Raw genomic sequence first — 17,524 nt, forward strand, 5'->3', positions numbered from 1 at the left:
TTTTGACAGTTTCAAGGAGCTGATGAGTACATGCCCTGTTTTAGCCATTCCAGATTTCACCAGGCCTTTTGAGCTGCAGTGTGATGCCTCAAGAGAGGGCATAGGAGCTGTCCTCATGCAAGACAAACATCCCATCGCATATGAGAGCAGGAAATTACGAGGTGTTGAGAGAACTTACAGCATCTATGACAAAGAAATGCTAGCAATCATGCATGCGCTAGCTAAGTTCAGGCAATACTTAGCAGGGAGCCGATTCACAGTAAAAACAGATCATAACAGCTTGAAACATTTCCTTGGACAAAAGGATCTCAATGACAGGCAACAGAAATGGGTGAGTAAGTTACAGGCTTATGATTTTGACATCATCTATGTCAAAGGGAAGAAAAATATCGTCACAGATGCTTTATCCAGAAGGCCTCATTTGCTTGTTGTTGGGATAGTCATGGACGATTGGAGAGAGTTGATAATGGCAGAGTATGCCAAGGATAGTTGGGCATCTAGTGTTATTGAAGGAACTATTCAGGATAGTCGATACACTATTGTAAATGATTTGATCATCTACAAGGAAAGGATTTATTTAGTACCCAGGTCTGCTATGAAGCAGAAGATTCTAAGGGCATTTCATGATTCACCATTGGCAGGACATCCCGGATTCTTTAAAACATATCGGCAGGTGAGAGAGCTCTTCACTTGGAAAGGACTCAAAACAAAGGTGCTTCAGTTTGTTAGCAAGTGCCCAGTATGTCAGCAGAACAAACAGGAACATTCCTTTCCAGGTGGTTTACTACAGCCCCTACGCATACCAAAGAAGAAGTGGGATAGCATTTCCATGGATTTCATCACAAGCCTCCCCAAGGTACAGGGTCGGGATTGTATTTTTGTTGTGGTAGACAGATTGACGAAATTTGCACATTTCTTTGCGATTTCGTCCACATATTCAGCAGTACAGACAACAGAGCTATTCTTTCGAGAGGTATTTAGATTACATGGGATGTCACGGAACATAGTCAGCGATAGGGATAGTAGGTTTATGAGCCACTTTTGGCAGGAGTTGTTCAGGTTGTGTGGAACAGAGCTAACTCCGAGTACCAGTTACCACCCCCAAACTAATGGGCAGACAGAGATAGTGAATAAATGGGTTGAGGGGTACCTTCGAAACTACATTGTAGGAGAGCAGAAGGCTTGGGTGAAGTGGTTGCATCTAGGGGAGTACTACTATAATACCTCTTTCCATATCTCTATTCAAATGTCCCCTTTCATGGCACTGTACGGGTATGATGCTCCTAATTTTCTGGATTTGTTATTTGGGGACAGTAGGGTGCTTAAGGCCAAGGATATATTGCAGGAGTGTCAAGACATTATGCGATCCTTGAAGGAAAATTTGCAAAGGGCACAAAATCACCAGAAGCAATATGCTGATCAGCACAGGGTTGAGAGATCTTTCGAGGTAGGAGACATGGTGTACCTCATGTTACAGCCGTATAGACAGTCCTCTCTCAAAAGGAGTGGAGCAAAGAAATTGAAACCACGCTACTATGGACCATTCAAAGTAATCAAGAGAGTGGGTGAGGTAGCTTATGAGTTGGAGTTGCCTGCAGACAGTAAAGTACATAACGTGTTCCATGTGTCACGCCTTAAAAAGGCATTGGGGCATAATGTGGTGCCTTCAGTAGTATTCCAACCTCTCGATGATGAGGGAAAACTTATCTTGATTCCTGAGGCTATACTTGACTCCAGGGGGAGGGTGCTTCCCAGGCGGACTATCAGGGAGTACCTAGTAAAGTGGAGGAACCTACCAGTTGAGGATGCGACATGGGAGGCAGAGGAGATTATTCAGCATCCTAAGTTGAGATTGCTTGGGGACAAGCAATTTCAAGAGGGGCGGACTGTAATGTCCCCCACTTAGCCAGTTTGGAGGTATGTTGTCGTTAGCCCATTCTTGTATAGTCCTGAGGGCTAACCAGGACTTCAAAAGGGATCCTAAGGTTATTTGGCCTAGTCAAATTTAATTACAGGCCAAACGGAGTTCGTTTGTTGGGTTGTCAGGAAGACTTACTATTTTTAGTAAGCCAATAGGGGGATGCAATGCCTTCAATTTTCAGTGATAGGATGAGATGCGTTTTGTTGGGCTCTTTCTAATGAGCTATTATATGTGGGATTTCGAGTTTATTTGGTATATTATTTTAATGTTTGAAGTTACAACGGTAAAGTGACTATTTAAATTAAATATTATAATGTTTCATAAAGTCACTTTATAAAAATCAAGAGTCCCCCTTTTGAGTACATACATGGACTTTGTAAAAAGAAAAAAAGAAGCAATATTAAAAGTCATGTATTATCCCACATTGGCAAGACGGAAGCGTGGAGCAAGTGAGGAAGGGATTAAAAGGAAAAAGATAGCTCTCATTTATTGAGGCTTGGAAATATCAAAGAAATTGGAGAATTTTCTGGAGATTATATCTCAATAGTTTGAAGGACGAAATCCCTTCAAGCTGGAAATCTTGACGCCATTGAAAGATATGGTCTTGAGATTCAATATGCTAGCAGTCTGAAAAAAGCAGATACGAAAAAACAGCCCTAAAAAAGCGGAACCGAAAAAGCAGGCGGAAAAAGCAATCCGTAAAAGCAATTCAAAAAGCGGAACCAAAAAAGCAGGCTGAAAAAGCGGGTACGAAAAAGCAAGCCAAAAAAGCAATTTGAAAAAAGCAAAGCAGAAGGGGCAGCATAGAAGGAAATTATTTCAGCCATCTACAACCAAGTTCTTTTGTTAGTATTGTTTTTAGGGTGTTATAAGCTTTCAGCTATAAGTGTGCATTATACCATCATTATCATTTTGTAATCCATGTAAATACCAAAGTCTTGGTCATATTTCATGAGCATTGTAATTTTCATTGCAATTAAGAAGATAATAGTTGCTGGTGTCATTTAAGCAATTTAATATCATTATTTATGAGCTAGTTAGTTTGCATACCAACTGTTTGTAAAAATGTCAGTTGGTTGTAGGTGTTCATTTCTCATGCTTAGATCATATATATGCACTGAATATTGTCAAAATTAGTAGCACACTCATGTTAGGTCATTTGTGTAGTCCATTGTAATCTTCTAGCACAAGATTTTCATTGATGAAAATTGTAAAAAGGTCATTTGAAGCTAGCTGAAATACTATATCAGTCATACGTCCCTTGCATGTGAATTGTTTGATGAAATTCCTTGAGCTTTCATCAGCATTTTTTAGGGCAGATCAGTTGCAGGTCTTTTTGAGGGATTTGGGGGCAACTTTGGGCATACTTACTATTTATAGTAAGTCATCTTGGATATGGTCGGACATCCAGTGGCAGCGGTATGTCGATGGTAATTGTTTAAAATCGGCAAGAAGACTTATTTATCATTGATAAGATTTGTTATGCATTGATAATGCTATTTTATAAAGTTAAATTTAAATATTTAACTTTATTAATGCATAGACTATAGTTTGTGGAAAATACTTAAATTAAAAGAGTCCCCTTTATTTTATAACACATTAGAGAGATAAGTTACATAAAAGGGAGTGATGTTTTATCCCACATTGAGAAATCGAAGGATGGAGCCCTTGTGAGAACACTATAAAAGAAATGGAAGAGCTTCTTTTAAGTAGGCTTGGAAATATCAAAGAAATTGGAGAATTTTTTGGAGATTATATCTCAATAGTTTGAAGGACAAAATCCCTTCAAGCTGAAAATCTTGACGCCATTGAAAGATATGGTCTTGAGATTCAACATAGTACAGTCCAAAAAAGCGGAACCGAAAAAGCAGGCTGAAAAAGCAGGTACGAAAAAGCAGTCCGAAAAAAGCAGAACCGAAAAAGTAGGTGGAAAAAGCGGGTACAAAAAAAAGTCTGAAAAAGTAGAATCGAAAAAAAGCAGGCCGAAAAAGCAAATCGGAAAAGCAAAGTAGAAGGGGTAGCATTGAAGGAAATTATTACAGCCATCTACAACCAGGTTCTTTTGTTAGTATTGCTTTTCAGGGTGTTATAAGCTTTCAGCTGTAAGTGTGCATTATACCAGCATTGTCATTTTGTAATCCATGTAAATGCCAAAGTCTTGGCCATATTTCATGAGCATTGTATTAGAAATTTCATTGCAAATTAATAAGATAATAGTTGCTGGTGTCATTTAAGCAATACAATATCATTATTTATCAGCTAGTTAGTTTGCATACCAACTGTTTGTAAAAATCCCAGTTGGTTGTAGGTGTTCATTTCTCATGCTTAGATCATATATATGCACTGAATATTGTCAAAATTAGTAGCACACTCATGTTAGGTCATTTGTGTAGTCCATCGTAGTCTTCTAGCACAAGATTTTCATTGATGCAAATTGTAAAAAGGTCATTTGAAGCTAGCTGAAATACTATATCAGTCATACGTCCCTTGCATGTGAATTGTTTGATGAAATTCCTTGAGCTTTCATCAGCATTTTTGAGGGCAGATTTGAGAAGGGTTATTACAGTGGTATCAGAGCTTGCTTGCAAAGTGTTTGACGGAATGTCAAACAACTGAAATATAAAAATTTTTGGTGTTTGAAGAAGTTATAACCTAGTGGGGTTATTACAATGGTATCAGAGCAGTTTCCTACCATCCTATGGAGGTCTTATTGGGAATTTGGATTAGCCAGATAGAGAGAAAAAAGTTTGACAAAATGAATGCCGGTCCAGATCAGGGAAAGGAAAGATTCTTACAATTATTAGACACCTTAGCACAGGGACAGCGATCAACAGAGCAAAGAGCACAGGAACAGAGTCAAAGATTTGAGTTTATGATGCAAATGATGGCTCATCAAATGGGGTTGAATGCTAATGTGGTTGGCGAAAATAATCAGAATGGTAATAATCAGGATGGGGCACATAATGGAGGCAAACAAGTTGAGAACAATTTCGGTCATGCACCCCAGCAAACTAGGACAGTGAGTTCGAGGCCCATGGTTCCAACATTTCCTCCTAGAGCTCCAGAGCAGCCCGTACCAGAGCCCCAGATCACTAATATACAGGACCAGCTGAGGAGAGATTGAGAAGCCGGAGGTCCAGATTTTATAGCTGCAATTACCTTTAGGGAGTATATAGATGTGCGGATGAAACATATGCCACGTGGACATGACAAGAACCAGAGCTATGAGCTATGGAAGAGAGTAGGGAAACTTCAGTTACCATATTATGATGGCTCGAGGAAGTCTACAGCAAGAGCTTGGGTTCAAAAGCTTGACACATATTTTCAAATGAACCCTATGCCTGAGGAAGAAGCTATTAAGTATGCAGCAATTCACCTGAATGGGTTAGCACACGAGTGGTGGCATCATGGTATGGTCACTATGGGTCATGCACACATTACCTCCTATGTGGAGTTTAAGGAGAGATTGATTGAACGTTTTGATAGGCCTAAGGATCGTACCTTCCCTATGATAGGCAGAAATTTGTATGAGGAGTTTAATGTTGATTCAATACAGGGCGACATTAGCACATCATCAGGTAATGGTTTATTTGCATCATCTTCACAGGTAGAAGGGGTTTCAGATGTTGTGCAGGTTGAGCCAGTTGCATCAGAAGGTGATATCATAGGCACACCGGATTGCGTGATTGACACAAATAGTGATTCTAGTACAGTTGGGCTGGATGAAGTTAAAGTAGTTGAGGATACTGTCATGTTTGAGGATAGTACAGTTGATCAAAAAGTGAGCATTCAGGACTTTGCAAAAAATGAGTATCAAGCACAGTTGGATGCTTCTTCGCATGAGATACAGGCTAGTAGCTCTTCACTTGGTTTGGCAAGCCAGCTGAAGATAGGGGACAAGGATATTGTCGCGGCTTTATCTCATCATGACAAGATGCATGGATTGATTGAGAATCACATTTGGATGATTCAACTGTAGGAGAGACAAAAAGGAGTCACAACAGGTTCTTCTTGTGATGACTTATAGTAGATCAAGGAAGGCATGGAGGCAATGAAGGTAAGTTACATACACCTACTTTCAGATCGCGATCATCTCCTTAATCTTGCAGGGATCTGTTTAGATGCATTGAAGAACAAGGAGGAGGAGGTTGACCGGCTTTCTCATGAGCTGGAGGATACTCGGAATTCCTTGGTGTGTATTCAGTTGGCTCTCTAGGATTTTGAGAGACATGTGGACGAGCTTTGTCTTGAGGTGAGCTCAGTTCAGGAGTTAGCGCATATAGCAGGGACTCAGTTTCCTTTTACAGTCAGGTCACATGTTGATGATTTCTCAGAGATGACAGAGCTTACAGGATAGTCCCAGGATCTGAGTATTACAGATGATAGCTATTCTGAGGTTGCTCCTTTGGACAGTGTACCAGGGATAGAGTATAGGAGTTCGACCAATCGGCACAATCATGTGTCTAGTCAGCTGAGAGTTGGCAAGCGAGACATTGCTATTGCGTGCGAACATTTTGATGCTGCTTGCCAGTTGTTAGCAGTTTATGGATGGGGTTCTCCTACTAGTGATGAGCAGGGCGGCAATTATCTTTCCTTGACAAAGATCCACTCTTTATGGGAGGCTATTCGGATTTTGAGACAGAATTATATGCAGTTGGTAGCCGACAGAGATTATCTTATGGAGTGGGGGAGTACAGCATATGAAGCATTATTGGCCAAGGAAGATGAGGTGAGTGAGCTTACTCAACAGCTCGAGATGACTTCTGAGATTCTTGAGAGTACACAGTTGGCTTTCGAAGAGTCGCAATTTCATTTGGCTAAGGTGACCATGGAGTTAGAGTGACTGCAGTCTTTACCAGATTCTATACAGTCACAAGCTATGGTGTCTGGTGATCCGAGGATGTCCATGGTCGAGATTGTCAAAGACAGTGGAGATGGGAATGCATCCATCCTTGATACTAACATTGGCATATCGGATTCGTTCCCACTAGAGTTAGGATCAGTTGAGTTGGGTGCTGCAGCAGATTGTTGTTGTATGCCTGACATGGTGGTGGCCTCTAGTACTGATGGCATGGAGACTAGAGATGTTGTATCAAAGATCATGTGTGATATTGGTGAGCCAGAAATTGGCATGGTTCCTGCTAGTGATACTACTCCCTTGGCGATATCTTCGGAGGTAGTAGTCAGTTCTAGCTTGGTTAGTGATCGATTGCAATTAGTTTCCTCTGGGTTGCAATCTGAGCCACTGACTAAGATTGGCACATTCTATCGGCATTACACTGTGAGGTATTCTCATCAATTTACCTTTGATGACCATGTTGATGAGATGATGGTACAGAGATATACTTTGATTCCTAGTGCCTGTCCTCAGTTATGGGATAGTTTGACGCCACAAGATGAGAGCTGTGATGGGCATAACATGGCGATAGGTTCTGCGGTTGACAGCTTGATAATACATGACTTAGAGCAGGAGTTTGGGAGTGATGCTTCAGCGGTTGTTATTATTGATTCTACGCCTTTGGCTATGACATCTCCTGACTTAACTGGTGATCAATCACAGTGGGTTGTATCACTTGTTCATGGTGAGCTGTTGACTGAGGTTGGTTCTTTTTATCAGCAATATACTGCAAGGTATGTACATCAGTTAGCATTTGATCCTTGTGTTGAGGAGTTGATGGCAGGCAAATTTGGTTCGAGTTCCATTTCTTGTTGTTCATCTTGTGATGTCTTTTCACTATCAACGGTGCATGGGAGTTATGGCTATGAGACAGTGGTCGGTGATCTGCAGAGTTGTGTTGACTGCAGGATTTGTGCAGTGTGTGGATTCTCCATACTTGGAGCAGTTTCATTTGGGAGCGTTCACCATTGTTGCAAAGTTGGATTATACATTCTGTATAGACCAGTGGGATGCGTTGATGGTATTTACTGTGTTGGCAGCTTGATTTGTCCACTTTACTTGGGTTCTGATGTTCTAAGAGTTTGTGTCTCGTGGGTTTCTGACTGTGGCAGTTCTGATTTTGGAGTTTGGTTGAGCTGTAATTGTCAATTTGATTATGGATTCCTCTTAGTTAATTTTCAGAAGTTGTTGCAGGAGCCTATGTTGACTGACGGCAGTATAGTTCATGACTACATTTGGGATCCAGGTGGATTGATTGGGTTGTTGTTCGACCATTGCTTGGGGACAAGCAATTTTGGGAAGGGCGGACTGTAATGTCCCATTTTTAGCATTCATAGCATGATGTTGTCATTAGCCTATTTTCCCACGGTCCCGTAGGCTAACCAGGACATTAAAGGGACTTAGAGGCCATTTGGCCTAGATAGTTTCAGTTGCAGGTCTTTCTGAGAGGTTTTGACGCAACTTTGGGCATACTTACTATTTATAGTAAGTCATCTTGGATATGGTCGGACATCCAGTGGCAGCGGTATGTCGATGGTAATTGTTTAAAATCGGCAAGAAGACTTATTTATCATTGATAAAATTTGTTATGCATTGATAATGCTATTTTATAAAGTTAAATTTAAATATTTAACTTTATTAATGCATAGACTATAGTTTGTGAGAAATACTTAAATTAAAAGAGTCCCCTTTATTTTATAACACATTGGAGACATAAGTTACATAAAAGAGAGTGATGTTTTATCCCACATTGAGAAAACGAAGGATGGAGCCCTTGTGAGAACACTATAAAAGAAATGGAAGAGCTTCTTTTAAGCAGGCTTGGAAATATCAAAGAAATTGGAGAAATTTCTGAAGATTATATATCAATAGTTTGAAGGACGAAATCCCTTGAAGCTGAAAATCTTGACGCCATTGAAAGATATGGTCTTGAGATTCAACATAGTAGCACTCTGAAAAAGCGGAACCGAAAAAGCAGGCTGATAAAATGGGTATGAAAAAGCAGTCCGAAAAAAAGCGGAACCGAAAAAGCAAGCGGAAAAAGCGGGTACGAAAAAACAGTCCGAAAAAGCAGAACCGAAAAAAAGCAGGCCGAAAAAAAAATCGAAAAAGCAAAGTAGAAGGGGCAGCATTGAAGGAAATTATTACAGCCATCTACAACCAGGTTCTTTTGTTAGTATTGCTTTTTAGGGTGTTATAAGCTTTCAGCTGTAAGTGTGCATTATACCAGCATTGTCATTTTGTAATCCATGTAAATGCCAAAGTCTTGGCCATATTTCATGAGCATTGTATTAGAAATTTCATTGCAAATTAATAAGATAATAGTTACTGGTGTCATTTAAGCAATACAATATCATTATTTATCAACTAGTTAGTTTGCATACCAACTGTTTGTAAAAATGTCAGTTGGTTGTAGGTGTTCATTTCTCATGCTTAGATCATATATATGCACTGAATATTGTCAAAATTAGTAGCACACTCATGTTAGGTCATTTGTGTAGTCCATCGTAGTCTTTTAGCACAAGATTTTCATTGATGCAAATTGTAAAAAGGTAATTTGAAGCTAGCTGAAATACTATATCAGTCATACGTCCCTTGTATGTGAATTGTTTGATGAAATTCTTTGAGCTTTCATCAGCATTTTTGAGGGCAGATTTGAGGAGGGTTATTATAGACAGTTTCATTTAGCTGAGGTGACCGTGGAGTTCGAACGACTTCAGTCTTTACCAGATTTTGTACAGTCACTGACCTTGGTGTCTGGTGATCTGAGGATGTCCATGGTCGAGGGAGTCCCCCTTTTGAGTACATACATGGACTTTGTAAAAAGAAAAAAAGAAGTAATATTAAAAGTCATGTATTATCCCACATTGGCAAGACGGAAGCGTGGAGCGAGGAAGGGATTAAAAGGAAGAGGATAGCTCTCATTTATTGAGGCTTGAAAATATCAAAGAAATTGGAGAATTTTGTAGAGATTATATCTCAATAGTTTGAAGGACGAAATCCCTTCAAGCTGGAAATCTTGACACCATTGAAAGATATGGTCTTGAGATTCAATATGGTAGCAGTCTGAAAAAAGCAGATACGAAAAAGCAGCCCGAAAAAAGCGGAACCGAAAAAGCAGGCGGAAAAAGCAATCCGTAAAAGCAATTCAAAAAGCGGAACCGAAAAAGCGGGTACGAAAAAACAGTCCGAAAAAGCAGTTCGAAAAAAGCAAAGCAGAAGAGGCAGCATAGAAGGAAATTATTTCAGCCATCTATAACCAGGTTCTTTTGTTAGTATTGTTTTTAGGGTGTTATAAGCTTTCAACTGTAAGTGTGCATTATACCAGCATTATCATTTTGTAATCCATGTAAATGCCAAAGTCTTGGCCATATTTCATGAGCATTGTAATTTTCATTGCAATTAAGAAGATAATAGTTGCTGGTGTCATTTAAGCAATTTAATATCATTATTTATCAGCTAGTTAGTTTGCATACCAATTGTTTGTAAAAATGCCAGTTGCCTGTAGGTGTTCATTTCTCATGCTTAGATCATATATATGCACTGAATATTGTCAAAATTAGTAGCACACTCATATTAGGTCATTTGTGTAGTCCATTGTAGTCTTCTAGCACAAGATTTTCATTGATGCAAATTGTAAAAAAGGTCATTTGAAGCTAGCTGAAATACTATATAAGTCATATGTCCCTTGCATGTGAATTGTTTGATGAAATTCCTTCAGCTTTCATCAGCATTTTTGAGGGCAGATTTGAGGAGGGTTATTACAAGTGTCTCTACTCATTGGTCTCATAAACTGAAGGTACTTCCATATGCATTGAAGTTACACAAGAACATTACATACACAAGCCATACCAGAATTGCTTTTTGCTGCTCAACCAAAACTGAACAAGGCAAAACCTTCTAAGTGTGGCTTCTATACACCATTTTTTTGCATTGAATTTTTCTCTTGAACACTTCAACAAGGTTTCCAATAACAAATCTAGTAAACAAATGCACCAAAGTACAAAAGTATTGCCCAAGGAAATATTTAAGGGCTGCATGGAACATTATATTTCTCAACAAAAATTATGACAGTCTAACCTGCATAAGACTCAAAAATGAGGCGGATGTTCACAGCATGAGCCCAGTTTGTTCCTAAAGCTGCTGTTAGGTGTGACTCAAAGCTTTTGGATGTTATAATCTGATCACTCCTCTTCTTAGCTGATGCTTCAAACAAATGAAATAAATTACATAAAAATGAAAATTGCATATTTTAAACAGAAAAAAAAAATAGTTAACAGTTATACCTTCAAATGGGAAAGTAAAACTCCGATCATCTTGTGTGTTTTGCAGTCTTACTTGGTTAGTTACCACAACAGGTATCCTTGAAACTTCTGCAAGAGCTCTGAAAAACTCATGGAAAAATCACAAGATAAATACTGATAAGGTAAGAAAGAATTTAAAGTTGTCACATTGTCATCTAGTGTAGCTCCGCAGAAGTCCAGAAGGATGGTACTGACATGAAAATTCAAAGCCCAGATTAATAAATACTTATTTTAGTACTTAAAATACCTAGTTTACCTTGAGAGGTGCATTTTTGAAATACTTCTTAGCGTGTGTCACTTACTTTAAAAAGGATGCCTGACGACCTACTGTATCATGTCTTGAAGAACTCTGTTCCTCCCCCTGTTCGCTGCAGCATTCTGGCTTTAGTCCAGTGCAAAAATGTCCCATCTCATATTTTCAAAAACATACTAGAAATGGACACTATAGTCTGTCACCCACTATGGATTATGATCTGTTCCAAATAAGTGTGTATATCTCAGGACCCAAACATTTTCACAACATTCAACTTGTGAACACACACATTTCAAACAAATTATGAGTCCCCAAAACATGTTGATGTGGAAAAGTTCAGCTAGTTTATGTTAAAAATCTCTGAAGTTTATCTTCGTAAATTACCATACAAAAATTTACATGATTTTGACATCCTCTCATGCTTCCTTGACTACAAATAAACACAATTGACAGTAATAACACTGGAAAAGTTTGTCTTATGAATCAGACAGATTTACTACTGCAAACAATCATATGGACTTACATTTATTATTCTATGAATCCAAAATTGGTTACTGAGAACCTGGAGAAATGAAAGGATCAGAATGGAGATGGCAATGGCACTAGTAACATATGGGATTGGTATTTCGGAGGAGACTGCAGAAAATGGTATAAATACATCAGAAAATTCATTTTGCTTAGTTACAAATGCTCTTTCTAAAAAAGAATTTCCTTTTCATCAAAATTTTCAGAGTTTTTCTTCAAATTGTGAGAGCAGAGTGCTTTATTCCTCCATAATCGATGAACTCCACAAAAAAAATCTCAGTATGAGAAAAAGACACCACAAAATATATTGAGTGAAAACGATCAGTTTTCTCCAGGACTAGAGTGAGATCTAGGGTCTCATTATCACTCTCACTTAGTTGTGTGTCCTCGGGATTTGATCATCATCTGTCTATTGTTTTTGTTATGGGAATGTGTCTTTGGATGAACTTAAGGTTATTATAATGTGTAGGATTTCCCTTGATTAGGAAATGTATCATTTTTCCTTCCAGTCTTGCTTGTTTGTGAGAGATGGTGTTGGTAGTTAAGGATCCTACCATCGTTTTAGGGAAAGCTCTTCATTCTCATTTGTTCATCATGATGGGGTAAATCTTACAGTCGTGATAAGTCTTCTGCCAGTGCAGTCAAGTTTTGTGCAATGGCATGGCATACTTGGAAATGTTATTGTGACACAATCATGTCACAATTGTAACATTAAATATGTTAATCCATATTTGCTTAGTTAATGTCCTAGAGGTATTCTTAGATCATTACATCAAAACCTCCAAAGACTTCAAAACACTTGGCATCTCACAAAAAAAAAAAAAAAAATAGACCAGCGCAAAAAATTTGCTGTCATTATAGTGAAAAATCACTAAACATATTGCAGAATACTTAAGGTCTTTAGACTTTTAGCAGTCACGGGATTTAATTTAGCTTTTATTTTGGAGGGAGCTTTGCCTTTTAGTTGACAAAAGACTCATCAGTACATGCTATTCCATTTATTTTGTTCTGAAAGGGACAAAAGAAAATGCAAGTGTTCCCCTTATTAATCTATTCACACTTGTTTTTTCAATATTCCCTCATTTTAAACTGCATATTTGGATTTTTTTCAAAACTAAGGCGCACTATAAAGATTAAAATTTGTATTTAAAAATTAGGGCACAATTTTGGAAAAGATATTAACTGATTGAAGCTTTTGGAGCTTTTTAAATGAGATAAAAATAGGAACAAGGCATGCACAATGGTCCCTGTAACTCTTGACATCACAAGAGGTTGTTGCATCCAAACCCTGCTCCATTTTTTATATTCATGGGCTGTAATAAATGAAAAAGTGATGGGTTTTCCCATTTGCTAACTTGAAATAACAAAAACAACATATTTTCCCTGTTTATATAAATGTGTCAGGTAACCCTTGACATCAAAAGGGCTGTTGCACTAAAACCTTGCTCTTGTTTTAAAAATCTATGGGAAGAAACTTTTTGGGCTGCAATGATTGAAAAGCAAAGTTTTCCCCTTTTGCTGACTTAAAATAACAAAAATATCACTTTTACTCTGTTCATATAAATTTGTCGGCATTTTCAGTTTCCCAAGTTTTTTATTGTAAGGCTCAGTTTCACTCTGAAATTTGCAGAGAGGGGCGATGACATTAAATTTGCTGTCTCAAATGCAACATGTTACAGAACAGTATAAGTTTGTATAAATTTCAGTTTCTTTTATGTACATTGTTTAAATAATTGATAATTGAAATTTCTTGTTTCTTCTTTTGCATTTTGCAATTGATCTTTCAAATATTAGTTTCAATTTTCAAATAAAAAATTAATAGCCATTCCTCTACTGCCCCCAAATTAAGAGAAAAAAAGGTTCTGCGCATGAAACTCTTCTGGTTTGTTGGTTTTAAAACAACCTTAATATGGAAGCAAGAACACAGTTTATTTCAAATTCTTTATCTACAGTTAGGCACTCTGATCCCTATCTTGATGACCTATCAAAAAAACAATTGCATGTATTTAGATTTCCTATGAAGTGATGTAAACCATCAAACCCCATTCCTGGTTCTCAGACCAAAACTGATAACCAAAAGAGAAGTCATACCTTGAAACAAGTGCAGCCATACTATCAATAATCAGCAACTTTATACAACATTGACTGACTGATGCTTCTATTTGCCGCAAACTGTCAAAATGAAAAGAAGAAACTTCAGAGTCTTGTGACATACTTTTTGACACCAAGGAAGAAAGAAATAATCAGCAACTTTATACAACATTGACTAACTGATGCTTCTATTTACTGCAAACTGTCAAAATGGAAAGAAGAAACTTCAGAGTCTTGTGACATACTATTTGACACCAAGGTAGAAAGAGTGACTCTAATCCAAATAAGTCTCTCAGAGTTTTAAGGATCAAAACAATTTCTTTGACCAAGTGTATGTGCCAAAAATAAATAGTACATAAGAACAGCAGGTGAACTGGCATAGTAGAAATGATGAATCAAAAAAATGACTCAGATTTAAAAAGATTCCCAGTGTCAGAAAGAATGGTCCAATGCTTAAAGTTTTATTGTATTTACCAATACACGTCCAAATTTTCAATCCAAGTCCTAAAACAGCCCAGAAAATTAAGATCAGCCTAAATTAATGACTATCTTGTAGGGGTTGCATCAAACATGTCCAGGAATTCACAACTTCAGGAAGACAACATTAAACTCATTTAAGGAACCATAAGAGAACAATAAGACATCAAATAAATCTGGAAAGCTATACAAGCCACTCACAGAATAGTGGTAATTCATGTGAACAATATTGGTCTGGGATTGTTGGAATCTGAGAAAGTAGTGAACTCTTGCAACTATTCTGCACACAAGGAGTTGCAAGAACTCAGCCATCATAGCCCCATCAGATCTCAGCCCTCTTTGATTCTATCATTGCCAGTGTTGTTCTGCATTTCGTCATCATAAAATGTAGGTAACAGTAGAAAACTTTTTCAACTTAGTTTCACATTTCTCTGAGACAATTCATTATTTAATTTGCTAACATTGATCAACCAATCAACCCCAATTGATATAATGAGTCCTTTTACTAAGGCTTTCATTAAGTCCTTTTAGTTTTTCTATTTGTTAAGCCTATGCTTGATTTTCAAAGCCTTCAACGCCCTTTTTCTCATTTTTGAGTGTGTGTTTGTTGGTTTTTGGTCTTTTGGTTTTGCTCAAACCCTTTCTTTTGGTTTTCCCTTCTATTTGGTATATCTTAGGGGAATTGCATGATTTAAAATATCATGTTATATTTTTAATGATGACATTCACTTTTGAAAAATATAATATAAATTGACTTTATGTTATGTTTTTAAGTTACTTTATCACTTAAGTTGTAAGGACAAACCCATCCTTAGAAAGAATAACAAGTTTACCAGAAGAATGATCATAACAATTCAACAAAGAATCACATCATATATAATTTGTTTTGTTTAATTATTGTATAATTTGTTTTGTTTAATTATTGTATAATTTGTTTTGTTTAATTATTGTATAATTTGTTTTGTTTAATTATTAATTATTTAGGAGATGAGTCAAAAACTTATTTATCCATCTGGGCTCTTCTATCTAGGGCAATAAAGTGGTCAATTGGACCATCTTCAATTTGCAAGGATTAGAAATAAACTATTGTTTTAAATGGTTCTCTTCCATCCATTCGAATGATTCTTGTATGGACAGGAATATCAATGTACTCTGATCAGAGTTTTTCACCCTTCGGGACCATCTAGGTCGAGGGTCGCTTGCTAGAATTTCACAGCCAACCCTACAACTATGCCAAGGTTCTGAGCAAGGTTAAACATAAATCTGCACCCACCCTTGGTTTTCGGGCATATAGCCAAGTGCTAGACTACCGAGAGTTTCTTAAGTTCTATACCCCCTCTCGATTTTCGGGCATCCGACCAAGTATAGGTATTTTCTTGAGAATCTTTAATTTTGTCTTCGAGTATTTATTAGATTAAAATTTTACACTTAAATGAGAAGTAACCACAAGATCTATGTCCAAGGTATCTGTGCTCTGGAGGTATCCTTCACCTTCTAGGCTGCGTACATACCTGTGTCCACGGGATCAAAACACCAATGGAACGCGCACTTGCTAACAATATGTAGTTTTTGTTTGATGTAACTACAGTGGAGACGACCCTTTTGGGGCTTATTTCGTTTCCAAGTAGCTCCTCACCATCATACACCCACTCGGGCAAATCGGGTAGTAACCCATACTCTCTTTCCTAACAACTAAGCTTTTGTTTCTGGAACACAGTTAGTTGTGTGAAGAGTTTGCCTGTGCGCATATGCCCTACTCCTCTCCATTATAATTTCCAAAGCTTGCTCTTGCCTAAAATTTACCTCGTAGTTCCACACAATTTTTAGTAAATAGTTATCCAGTGTTTAACGATTGAAAGCTTTTGTTAAGCTAAACGTGGAACATTATAATTTCCTTTGAACCAAGTGGAAAAGTTAAACTTGGGGTAAATTATAGTCTATCTATTCAGTGTGATACTAGTTATATGTCGAAACGATATAAAATTATAATGTCTGAAAATAAATTACTGTTTCATTCTTTCCTAAGAGATTCTATACAGCAGGATATTAAGTTTGTAATTTAAAATCCTATATGGGCTGTTATACCTAGGTCTTGTTTGTCGTAAACATTTTAAAGATTTTCTAGATTTTTTTCTAACTGATAAAGTATTATCTAAATTCAGTCCTATATCTATACAGTCTGCGATCATAGTATTTACGAGGAACTTTATAAATAAAATTGCTGGAGTTTTCAAATCAACTAACTTTTCTTACAGGTTGGTTGCTATTTCTATGAACTTTTCATGAAAATTTATACAGAATTATTTTCAAAGCCTTCCTCAGTATAAAACAAAAAAAAGAACTATCACAAGGCCATTTTCAGCAAAAAGGTTCATAACATTAATGGTCTAGGACACACAGTCCCTTCTTAAACACTTTTCATCCCCTAAACATGGTGTAAATATGCACAGTAATTTTTTTTAACCTCCAGCCAACAATTTTAACAGTAAGGCATATTGTCGAACAGTTAGCAATCATTCCATGGCATTCAGAACATTCAGATTTTATAGAAGCTGAAATATGAATATCTAAATTCCTCCTAGTAATAAAGCATAGACTGAATTCAAAATGAGCAAACTATATCCTTCTTATTTTCAGATTTTATACAGGCTGGAAGGAAGAGAAGTAGTTTATATTATTCTCAGAATTCTGAAAAAAAGAAAATCTATATCAGAATTCATTACTGTTTCATTTCCTACTGGTGAGAAGTATAAATCTTAGAGTAATCTAAGCAAAATGTCCAAGCAAAATGCTCAGGATAAGAAATGTGCCTAGGATTTACTTTAACTTTTTCTTTGTAAAAAATTTAAAAAATTACATCATACTTTCTCATGATATTTGAAATACAGAATTGTTAGTATGCTCTTTAGCTATAAACTAGCATCATTGATATTGACACTTATTACATTGCGTTCCCAATTATAAGTTGCAGCAGAGAAATAAAAGAGTAATATAAGAAATGAAGTTCCAACATACCTAAAAGCCATTCCTGTTAAGGCTAGAAGGTTAGCAGCAGA

General features: G+C 37.2%; 1 protein-coding gene across 7 annotated transcripts in view; it reads right to left on the reverse strand.

Moving 5' to 3' along the window:
• Positions 1-17,524, reverse strand: part of RAD51B (DNA repair (Rad51) family protein) — a 198,286-nt gene that overhangs the window by 90,507 nt on the left and 90,255 nt on the right. For all 7 annotated transcript variants that reach the window (XM_089828919.1, XM_089828899.1, XM_089828915.1 and 4 more), the window contains 4 exons: positions 13,992-14,072; positions 11,425-11,490; positions 11,105-11,202; positions 10,899-11,018 (listed from right to left, as the gene is read on the reverse strand). In XM_089828919.1, the coding sequence (XP_089685045.1) occupies positions 10,899-11,018; positions 11,105-11,202; positions 11,425-11,490; positions 13,992-14,072 (365 nt within the window). The remainder of the gene's footprint in view (positions 1-10,898; positions 11,019-11,104; positions 11,203-11,424; positions 11,491-13,991; positions 14,073-17,524) is intronic.

This window comes from Cupressus sempervirens, chromosome 1, assembly GCF_028749045.1.
Source record: "Cupressus sempervirens isolate cs-2001-9-10 chromosome 1, ASM2874904v1, whole genome shotgun sequence".
Classification (NCBI taxonomy): Eukaryota; Viridiplantae; Streptophyta; class Pinopsida; order Cupressales; family Cupressaceae; genus Cupressus; species Cupressus sempervirens.